This window comes from Delphinus delphis, chromosome 6 (assembly GCF_949987515.2).
Source record: "Delphinus delphis chromosome 6, mDelDel1.2, whole genome shotgun sequence".
In the NCBI taxonomy this organism is placed as follows: domain Eukaryota; kingdom Metazoa; phylum Chordata; class Mammalia; order Artiodactyla; family Delphinidae; genus Delphinus; species Delphinus delphis.
In genome coordinates, this window is record NC_082688.1 from 4,712,177 (window position 1) to 4,722,779 (window position 10,603).

Sequence of the window (10,603 nt, forward strand, 5' to 3'; positions counted from 1 at the left end):
CAAGCTCTGTAAGTCCCCATTTCCTCGTCTCTAAAATGGACGCAGGGGAGCACCCGCCTCAGCTACGGTGGGGATTGAATGAGCGGGACACAGACATCATACGTGTAAGGTCGGATCTTAACAAACGGCACCGCGAAACAGAGGAAAGCTTCAAGTGAGCTTTATGAGGGAGCGCTCCCGGGCGAGGTGCACTGGTCTGAGAGAAAGGGGCCAGAGAAGTCGCGCCCAGTCCTGGATGAGGGGGATTTCTATTGGGGTAAAAGCAGAAGGCGGCTTGCAAGGGGAGGGGGGGTTGCTATACAGGGTAATTCCTTATTTGGTGAGGATACAGCAGGGCCAGGTGTTGGTTGGTCTGTTGTGGGGCGTAAGCCCATTTTCCCTTCCCGTCAGCCCCATTGTTTTCTGGGCAGGAAGTTAGAGTCTCTTGTTGATTCCCAGAACAGGTGAGGTCGTTATGTCCCATTGCCTCTCCTACCTCATACTGGTCGATGTTTTCTCTTACCCCCAGGCCTCCTTTCACCCGGGCCAAGGGACCTTACAGTAAGCTCTCATTAATGTGGCTCCCCACAGGTTAATAAAATTGCCCCGCAGTCCTGAAAGAGCACCTGTCAGAAGGAAGGAAAACCCTCCCAGTCCACCGCCACCCACTGCGAAAATATTTCATTTTGAAAATACTTCACCACTACCAGCCCAGCCCCTCCTTCCACAGCACCATTACGAAGTTTGGGTAGTGTGGTTCACTGTGACTCATGAGAAAGACAAGCTCTCCTTTGGGTTTGTAGTCCTTTGTGTCGTGCCGCAGAATGAAGTGCCTTTTCCCTGTAGGGCCCAGAATCCTCAGCCCCCTGAGCGGCCTGCGGCCCCTCCGCCGCAGCAGGGCCAGGCCTGGGGTCTGTTGGAAGTGCCCAGTCTCAGCTCCGCCCCACACCTACCTGCGTAATTCACAGCTGCTCGGTAGCAGGACCCCCAGGGGATCTGGGTGCCAAGTAACAGTTGCATCTTTCTGCATTTTAGCATCGCTGAGAATAGCTGGAGAGGCCGGCTTGATTTCTGGGCCCCAACCCAGAGATTCCGATTCCAGGTCTACACTGGGGCCCAAGAACTCACATTTCCAGCACGTTCTTAGGTGATGCTGCTGCTACTGGTCCGTGAACCACATGTCGCGCGGCCCCGTTCTGGAGGCTTCCTAGGTCGCAGCTTGGACTTGTGTGTGCCGCCGCTTACAGGACCCTCGGACCTGGCAAAGGCCGTGGCTCATCTTTTAGACGGGAAATGAATAATCCAAGGAGGGTACAGTATTTCGGTCTGAAGAGGAGAGAGAAGGCTGCTGTAACAAACAGACCTCATAGTTTTTCTTGTTCAAACAATAAAAGTTTATTTCTTGCTCCCACCATACACCCATCCCGAGCTGTCGGAGGGCTGAGCTCCGCTTCACGAAGGCTCTGCCGCCCTGCAGATGCACCGTCTGAGGGAGTAGCTCCCAGCACTGCAGGGGGAGGGGAGTCTTGGAGGGTCCACATCTGCTCTTCACCATCTCCTGTGGAAGTAGCACACGCCCCTTCCGCTTCCTGATGCTTCGGTCAGAACTAGCCCCGTGGCCCAACTCCAGGAGAGACCAGAAAGTTCCCCCGTGCCAGGAAGGAGGGAAGAACCGGCCAGTGAACCCCAGCAACTCCCAGCAGATGGAAGGTCAAGATTCCCAGCAGAGTAAGGGTAGACCAGGGTCCAGCGTCCTTAGCTCCTGTCTCCCACTCTCCACCCCACTAAGACCCTTGTCTCCGTCCCCAAACCTCACATGAGCCAGTCTCCCTGGACGTCTCAGAGACAGAAGGGATCATCTGTTCAGTCAACACACGACTCGAAAACCTCTGTGTCAGGCACTAGGCAGACATGGTGTCCGGCCTCTCAGAGTTCACAGCCAAGTTAGGGAAACTGACACTAAACCCAAACTGCAAAAAAAAATAATAATTATACAAGCTCAGTTGTCAGGAATGCTATGAAAGACAAGGTCTGAGTAAAGGGACATGACCCGGTCAGGAAGCACAAGGATCTAGGCCAGGCCCAGAAAGAGGAAGAGGAGCCAAGCAGGGGGAGGGGAGAGGAGGAGGGAGGGGAGGAGGGGAAGGGGAGGGGAGGAGGGAGGGGAGGAGGTGGAGCACAGGGAGGGGAGGGGAGAGGGGGAGGAGGGAGGGGAGGGGATGGGAGGAAGGAGGTGAGGGGAGGAGGGAGGGGAGGGGAGGAGAGGGGGGGAGAGGAGGAGGGAGGGGAGGAAAAAGGAGGGGAGAGGAAGAGGGAGGGGAGGGGAGGGAGGGGAGGAGGTGGAGCACAGGGAGCTGAAACATTCTCAGAAGTGGGAGGGGGAAGGGAGAGGAGGCCGGACCAGGTCCTGCACGTCTGCACTTTTGGGTTCTACCCTGAGTGCACTCATGCTCTGAAAGGGTTTTCAGTGGGGAAGTGACGTAGTTAGATTTATAGCTTAGTGGTAATAATCGCTAATATTTACTGAACAGCGTGCACACGTTATTTTATTTAATCCTCACCATTACCCCAGGTGCTGGGTAATGTTTGTTATTATCCCGCTGTTCCAGATGGGAAAACTGCAGCTAAGAAAGATGAAGTGACTTGCCCAAGGTGTCGTTGCTGGAAGAGGTGGAGCCAGAGTTTACACCTCCAGAGCCACAGACTTGACCCCTTGCCACAGAACACCCCCTCTGGGTGCCACAGCCAGAGGAAACCAGTTGGGGCTCTTCTGGTCATCCCGACAGGAAGAGGCGGAAGCTTAGACAGTGGACTGGGAAAAAGGAGAGGGATTCCAGATAAATGAGCTATAATGCAAGAGACTGCTTGAGTACAAGTGGGAGGAAAAGCCCAGCTTTCCAGCTTAGGCTGCTGGGTGGATGGCCGGTCATTGCTGAAAACAAACACAGGAGGAACAGGTCTGAAAGAGCGCCTTAGATGCCCCTGTAATTAACATGATGCCTTACCTGGCTTAGCACCGTGCAGTTATCAAAACTCAGCCAGGAGAGGTCAAGTCCAGAGGCCAGCTAAGGAAGGGAGGGGTAGATGAGCACAGGTTTGCCCCGCCAGGCACCCAGCGAACAGGAGGGTGAGGGGCAGAGATGCTTGGCGCTGTTTGGGTAAAGGCCCTAAAATCCACAGGCCACAGGGGCCCGGCAGGTAGCACGAGGGAAGCGGGCTGGGTGTGAGACTGGGCACACAGAGCGAACTGCAGGTACCTGCCCTGCCCAGAGGCACTGCCCCTCCTTATCTCCCGCTGATGGTGGCCACTTGGATCTGTGGGGGCCAGTGAGCAGGGCCAGGTCACAGTCACAGGGCCCATCATATGGTTGGACTGATTTAATCTTCATTAGCAGCCCATCAGGCAGGCCCACTGTTACTGCCCCCAGATCTTCCAGTGTGTTGAGAAGCCGAGGATCCAAGTTAGGGACATTTTCTGAATTTTAAACGTTGGTCATCCGTGCTTAAAACTGTAAAAAGAAAAGCAAAGAAAGCATGCAGACAAAGCCTCCCGGCCTCGGACGTGGCCTCTGGGTGATCCGTGTGTTTGGGAACTCGGGCCCCAGGCCAGGCGCCCGAGGTGCCAGAATGGACGGATCTAGACTCGTCCAGGCACTGGAGGTGGAGCCTCTGCATCTTGGGAAAGGAGCACACCCGCAGCTGCGGGACAGCGGACACACGGCACACCTGCTCTGTGGGCTTGTATGCAGGGTGGGGCTTCTAAGAGGCTTGTAAAATAAACAGTGGGGGCAGGAGAAGGAATTCTCCGGAAACTTGGCTTCTTTTGTAACGGCAGATGTGATTGTAAGGAATGTCTTATCAGCCTATAAATGGCACTTGTGTGGGTTTTTTTTTTTAGCAAGGCATCTTGATGGGTAAGAACCAAGCTTTAAGCAGGTATCATCGGGGCCCAGTTTGCTTTGCTGCATTTTGGAGCCGTTCATTTCACCCCACCAATCACTACCCGCCATTTTGCCAAGTTATCATTCTACTGTTATTTTTTTTTTTTTTAAGCATTGCTCATTTTAGAAAGCTGTCTGTCAAAAACGCTTAAAATAAAAACAGTCTTTGCACTTGAAGGAATAAGTGCCGTTTATCTTGAAAGTCATTTGGGTAAGAATTTCTCAGCAATGTTGGATATGTGAACCGTTGCTGTATTTGCAAGAAAGCCAGTACAGGTGTTTCCGGTATGTGGCCTTTGATGAGTGGCCACTTTTAAGTTTATTTCTTTATTCAACAAATATGTATTGAGCACCTGCTAGATGCCAGGTGATGTTCTAGGCCTTGGGGACACAGCATGAACTTGGACGAGCGTGATCCCTGCCTGCACAGAGCTGATCGTCCAGCGGGGTTCACCAGCCGCCAGGCAGGCCATGAAAGTCCAGAAGGAAAGAGGGCTAGTCCGGGGGCCGGGGAGAGCAGAAGAGAGGGGGCAGGCGGGCCTGAGGCACAGCTGGAGGGTAGGCACTTCACGTGCATGACCATTTTATCCCAGGGGAAATCGCATCTTAGCGGTTCGGTGAACTGGGGAGCCTGCATCCTCACTCTTCAGGGTGTAGCCTTCCTGGCCTTGGGTGTGGACACACAGCTGGACTAATTTCTGGATCATTTGCAGCTCCCCGTGCAGGACCTGGACCAGCCCTGCTGGTTTCCACCTGGTCAGTTTGCTTAACTGCTGCTGAGGCCCGTCAGCACACCGTGTTCACTCTTGTTCACAAAGTTAATCATTTTATCGGGGTTTTTTTGTTTCGTTTTGCTCTTTGCCCACAACATTTGTAATGGCAAGACCCCCGAATGAAGACAATGAAATAAACCATGAGTCTGAGCACAACTGTCAAATTAGGAATAATCTGTTAATTCGGTCATGGATGGCAGGCCTTAGCAATCCATGGTGTCATCATATTTCAGAACTACAGGGGATCTTAGACGAACCCTTTGCTTTTCAGGAGGGACACTGAGACCCAGAGGGATTAAGTAGTTGGATCAGGTCAGCAGACAGCTGGGACTTAAACCTAGTGCACGTTGTTATCTGGTCCCCAGATGCCTCTAGTGAACTTAAAGCAGTCATGCCCTGGGCCCTGCTGGGGGAGTTATGGGTCAGTGGGTATGGCCCACTAGACCACAGCTTCCAGGGAGCTGGTCAGACGGGACCACACTGGGAGTGACACGGCTTTTCAGAAAGGTAACAGCAGGATCTGTGAGGCCTCAGGGAAAGATCATCAGAAATGATCAAGGTCACAGTCACAGAATCTGTATGGCTACAAATTATGAGCCCGAATGGGAATTAAAGGAAGTAGAAAGCCCAGTTACGCCGGCAGGAAAACTGTTCCCGGGTGAAGATGAAGTCGAATATGGACAGTTGGAAACGAGCCTCTGCGTCCAGGCGGCGTTTCATGCAGTGGCTGTGATCTGCCATCTCTTTACCTCTCCGCTGACCTCTGACCTCGCCTCTCTCAGGTGCCGCAGCCTGTCTGGAGTTGCTGGAAGTTTCCACACTTCGCTTGCTTCCGGGCCTGACTACCTGGGTCCTGTCTGCTTACAACGCACCTCCCCTCCCTCCCCTGCCCCCAACTTTGCTAACTAATTTTCAACCTTCAGATTTTATTAGATGTCTTTTCCTCCACGAGACGTCATATAAAAAGAGCACCTTCATCTTGTTTTCTCTGTGCTGGTTCCGAGTAGCTCTAACCCAGGCATTGTCCTTGGTTCCCAGGTGACGGACCACGCCACCACCGCCCTGCTCCACTACCAGCTGCCCCAGATGCCCGATGTCGTGGTCCGATCCTTCATGGTAAGTGGCTTAAGGAGTCACATCTCCCCCTTGAGCCTTGGCTCCTTAAGTGAGAACAGGCAGCTCGGAAGGTAGCTGGACCGTCTTTAGCTCGCAAGGGCCTCGCAGGGGGGAGACGGTCCAGTTTGGAAATGATACTTCCTTTCAACTGGGAAGAGATCTAGGAGAAACCATGTCCTGCTTAATTAGCTGGTGTTTCCTATCATTGCCGAACACATGGTGGTTTCAGAAGTGACCTTCCAGCACAGTTTCCAATGTTGATTTAGTCAGTAGGTATTTATCGAGCTCCTGATCTGTGCTGGGCCCTGTGCTTGGCGCTGAGCAGGTACCGTGACACCGTTCCTCCAAGACCCCTACTCCTTAGACTTCCAGGTCAGAGCTCAGGATGGGGAGTGACCCAGAAACAGCCATCCCCCCGGTGTGCTGGGGTCGGCTCCCACCAGCTCTCGTTTAATGTTCAGAATTTCTCGAGCTGGTTGTTCGGCCGTCGGTGACTTGACATTGAACCAGAATATTCACGTGCTGGAGATCGGTCCTGCACGTCAGGACTCCCCTCTGCCCCCGGCTCCCACCCCTGGAGCCAATTCATTGATTGATCACACGCCCTCCAGTCCGTCTCAGCAGGGCCAACAACTGGCCCCACCGTATCCTGGCAGACGTGGCCAGCTGTTTCAGCACCACGCTGACGGGGCTTCGTGCTCTCACGTCGCTAGGCTCCGTCTCTCCCTGCCGCTAACGCTCCCATCTCAACTCCGGCCAGTAAGGCTGCCCCATTTCAACTCCGGCCGGTAAGGCTGCCGCATTTCAACTCCAGCCGGTAAGGCTGCCCCATCTCAACTCCGGCCGGTAAGGCTGCCCCATCTCAACTCCGGCCAGTAAGGCTGCCCCATCTCAACTCTGGCCGGTAAGGCTGCCCGTTAGAGAACATACTCAGCAAATGGGCCCGTCAGCAGGCGCTGCTCAGTGCCAACAGCCAGGCGGAGTTCTGCTCTTCCGATCCACCTCGTCACGTTTGCTGCCGCAGTTACGCTTCTAGGAGCCTGTAGTTCATTTCTCAGAAAATACAGCCTGGCTCATTGATGGGCCCACACGCTGGGGAGGTGAAGAAGCAGACCTGGGGCTCAGCGGAGCCGTCGCGCAGGCGCTCTCGTGTAGAGAGAACTGTTGCAGTTGGCTGTCTCTAGCGGGTACTTCCTTTCTGGATGGATCGAAAGACTTGCTCTTTAACCTGACGTGTGGTAATGCCCAGTTCCCCTTTGGTAACTGACTTTGGGGTTTGGGAAGAATAAATAGTTTGACTGAGTGATCCACTGACATCCTCATGTTTATTGCCAAAACCTTGAACCCCAGCCTCTGCAAGGGGGACAGGGTGGGTGAGCCGCGGTCTGCCACCAGGAAGGCAGCTGTGCCGAAGCAGAAGCGTTTGTATCCGTCCACTCGGCCGACCGCCCCGAAGAGCAGTTTCCTCTTGCCTGATTCAGGAGGATGTTAAGTGACAAGATTTGCACACCCCCGTCGCAGTGGGAGCTCGCCTCACTCGCTGGCCTGTCGCTGTGGGCTTGGGTTGGTACGGTTGTGAGTCTCCTTGAGTTTGAGCATTGAGTTATGAGAATCTCATCCTCATGTGTGATGCCCGAAGGACCTCTGCACTCTGCACCCTCCAGCGTGTACTTGCCATTGATTATGTTATGTGGTACCAGGTTGTCCCTGCCCTCCCCCCAGGTGTGTCGGGCCACACTGTGACAGTGAGTGGTGACCTCTGAAATCAGAGCAGAAGGAAGGCACGTTGACCTTAGTGGGGAATTCTCCACTCACCCTCTCTCCGCACGTGTCTGTGGCCACCTCTGGGTGGTGAACAAGGAGAGGATCAGTGCTGACGTTCGGGACTCAGAGGAAATGTGGTCATGCCCCCGCCGGGCCGTGAGGCTGCGCTGTGGTTTGCGGCCGCTCCTCCGGGAGTGCTGCCTGCCTGAGAGTAGGGATTTCTATTTTAAAGTCCCCTTAGTTGGGAGGGGCCCAGGGCGCCGGGACTGAGCATCAGCAGTGCTGTGACCTTGTGGGTTCTGCACAGAGCTTGCTGTAGAATCCCAGGGCACCTCTTGGGGGTCACAGCCACCTCAGGCTCTATCCTGGTGATGGTTAGGCTTGACAGGAAGGATGACGTCCGAAGCACCCGGATCCCATTTCTGTCGTTTCTCTCCTCACTTCTCTTTTTAGACCTGGTTAAGGAGCTACATGAAGCTGTTCCAGGCCCCGTGCCAGCGCTGCGGGAAGTTCCTGCAGGACGGCCTTCCCCCGACTTGGAGGGATTTCCGAACCCTCGAAGCCTTCCACGACACCTGCCGGCAGTAACCCTGCCCCGGCCCCGGGCCAGCCCGCAGACCCCCATCCAGCACCTTCCCAGACAAGCCCTCAGTCACAGCGATGGCTCAGACGTGTCTTTGCGGCCCGGATAGCAGTACCGCCGCCCGCTCGCTTCCACAAAACAGCATGTCGTGCGCTGAGGCCGAGCTTCCTGAAGAGCAGATCCGTCTCTGTTAATGGGACCGTTGTACACCTGAGCTGGCGCGTGGACGGCAAGGGACCGTCTCAGGACTCACTATAAGGAAGTTAGGCAGCATGTTCTCCCGTGTATGTTCGCAGTACTAGTCCATCGACCCGCCTGGATCCATGTTCTAAGTCATTTTATAGTTGGAATGAGCCTTTGTGTCGTGCTCAGTTTTTTGTTTTGTTCCATAACTTATTTTTATAAGCAATAAACCTTTTGTACCCAGGACAAGGCTTTGTCTCCGGTTTCTTAAAGTACCTTTTACGTTCAGTTCCGTGAACATGTGAGCAGATCTGATGGGCCTTTTGAAGGAAAAATAACTTAGTAATGTCTGCGTTTGAAATAATAATTTTTTTTTTTTTTTTTTTTTTGCGGTACGCGGGCCTCACACTGTGGCCAGGCTCAGCGGCCATGGCTCACGGGCCCAGCCACTCTGCGGCATGTGGGATCTTCCCGGACCGGGGCACGAACCCGTGTCCCCTGCATCGGCAGGCGGACTCTCAACCACTGCGCCACCAGGGAAGCCCTGAAATAATTCTTTTTGAGGACACATGTCCCTGTTTCTTGCTTTCGGGAGAGAGGGGAGTGTTGGCAAATATTCCATTTCAAAGACATTTCAGCGGCTTGAAAAATGGATTGTTCTTTTTGAGGGAAAAAGTGCACAGATGTTTCATTTTACTAAACCGTTCACACGTACATATACCAAAGGGAAAGGACTCTTCCCGTGTTACCAGCCAGAACACGTGTGAGCGGGCGGGACAGGTGTGCCTGGCTTGTTTGTCCCGTTTTGTCCTAAATATTTCCGTGAACAGATTCCAGCCCAGGCTGCTGAGTTTATTCAGGGCCTCGCCCCTGACATTTAAAGCCATAACCTGTTTATATGAAGAAGTGTTGACCTGCTGAAGGTCTTGAGAAGGACAGGGGAGTCCCCAGAGCTTTCCGCAAGCCCAGCCTAGGTGACAAGTAGTGTCCTGTTTGTGGTGAACAGTACCGGAGAGATGCTGCCTTCCGAGGTGTCCAGAAGAACGGGTGGCTCCCACCTGGGTTCTGGTACCACCCAGGCCCTCCACACCTACCCCTGCCAGGCTAAAAAGGCCCAGAGGATAAAGGGGGTTTAGTGATGGGGGAAGCAATAGAACAGTGCCACTCCAAGTATGGTCCAGTAGCTGTGGCATCATGGGAGCTTATTAGGAACACAAATCCTCGGGCCCCACCATGGGCCAGCTGAATCAGTGACTCTGGGGGGTGGGTCTGGCAACCTCGTTGTTAACAAGCCCCGCAGGTGGGTGATACGGGCCCGAGTCTGAGAACCACTGGTCTCTCTAGGAGGTGGCGGTGCTTTCAGGGGCCAGTTTGGGGCAGTAGCGTGAGCGGCAGCGTGGTGTAGCGCAGGAACGCTTCCACACAGCGGGTGATTTTAGATTAAACACCAGGGTTTATCACATTTAAGATGCCATCACTTGTAAGATGCACCCCTATTTCATGATCCCCTAAGAAAAGCGTGCTGCCAGTTAAACAATGCCACACGCTTTAATGATAATCCTGTGTGACACATGAATCAGTCACACCAGCCTTTCATCGCCCTGAAATTCCTTTCATGTCTTCCAAGGGGGGTTGCAGTCTCTCCTGCCTCAAGTCTTACTGTCTTAACATGTGACAGGCGATCCCTTCCCAGGGCTCCCGGTAACAGAGCATAACACAGCTGCACTGACTTGCGGGTATCTTCCTTTCTTTGGTCTTGTAAGACACTTGTTTGCTGCAAGAAAATCCCGAATTGAGGACATTGGGTGTATAATCACATTTTGTCGCATGGCATTTAAATGGCAAGTAGGCTGACCCTGTGCAGGACATATGGGTACTCAGAGCTCGTGTGAAGTGACGACAAGGTGAGTTGGGGCATGTGCTGATGACAGGTGCATCCTGACTGCCAGCTGGCTGACAGTGCCCATCAGGGAGGTTCACATATGAGGAAACCAGCCCTCTGATGATTGATGGGATTGTGGTAACAGTACACCACGTTGTAAGAGAGCTATTTGGATTTTTAAGTGTTTGCAGCAAATCTGAGAGCGTCCTCGTTGGTCCCAAAGATCCCTCCACCCCCCGCCGAGCTCTGTTTCCAATGGAGAGAGAGCAGACATTGAGTTCAGAGCCGTGGGCAGGCAGTGGTTTCTACTTAGACTGAGTGACATTATTCCTATCCTCTCTGCGTCATTTTCAGTGATACCTACTCTCTGTGGCCACTGATG

General features: G+C 53.6%; 1 protein-coding gene across 2 annotated transcripts in view; it reads left to right on the forward strand.

The window, feature by feature from the left end:
- The window catches only part of MED27 (mediator complex subunit 27), a 200,450-nt gene extending 191,872 nt beyond the window's left edge, over window positions 1–8,578 (forward strand). For both annotated transcript variants that reach the window (XM_060013908.1, XM_060013910.1), the window contains 2 exons: window positions 5,732–5,809; window positions 8,027–8,578. In XM_060013908.1, coding sequence (XP_059869891.1) covers window positions 5,732–5,809; window positions 8,027–8,161 — 213 coding nt within the window. In that variant the 3' untranslated portion in view covers window positions 8,162–8,578. The remainder of the gene's footprint in view (window positions 1–5,731; window positions 5,810–8,026) is intronic.
- Window positions 8,579–10,603: the final 2,025 nt, after the last annotated feature.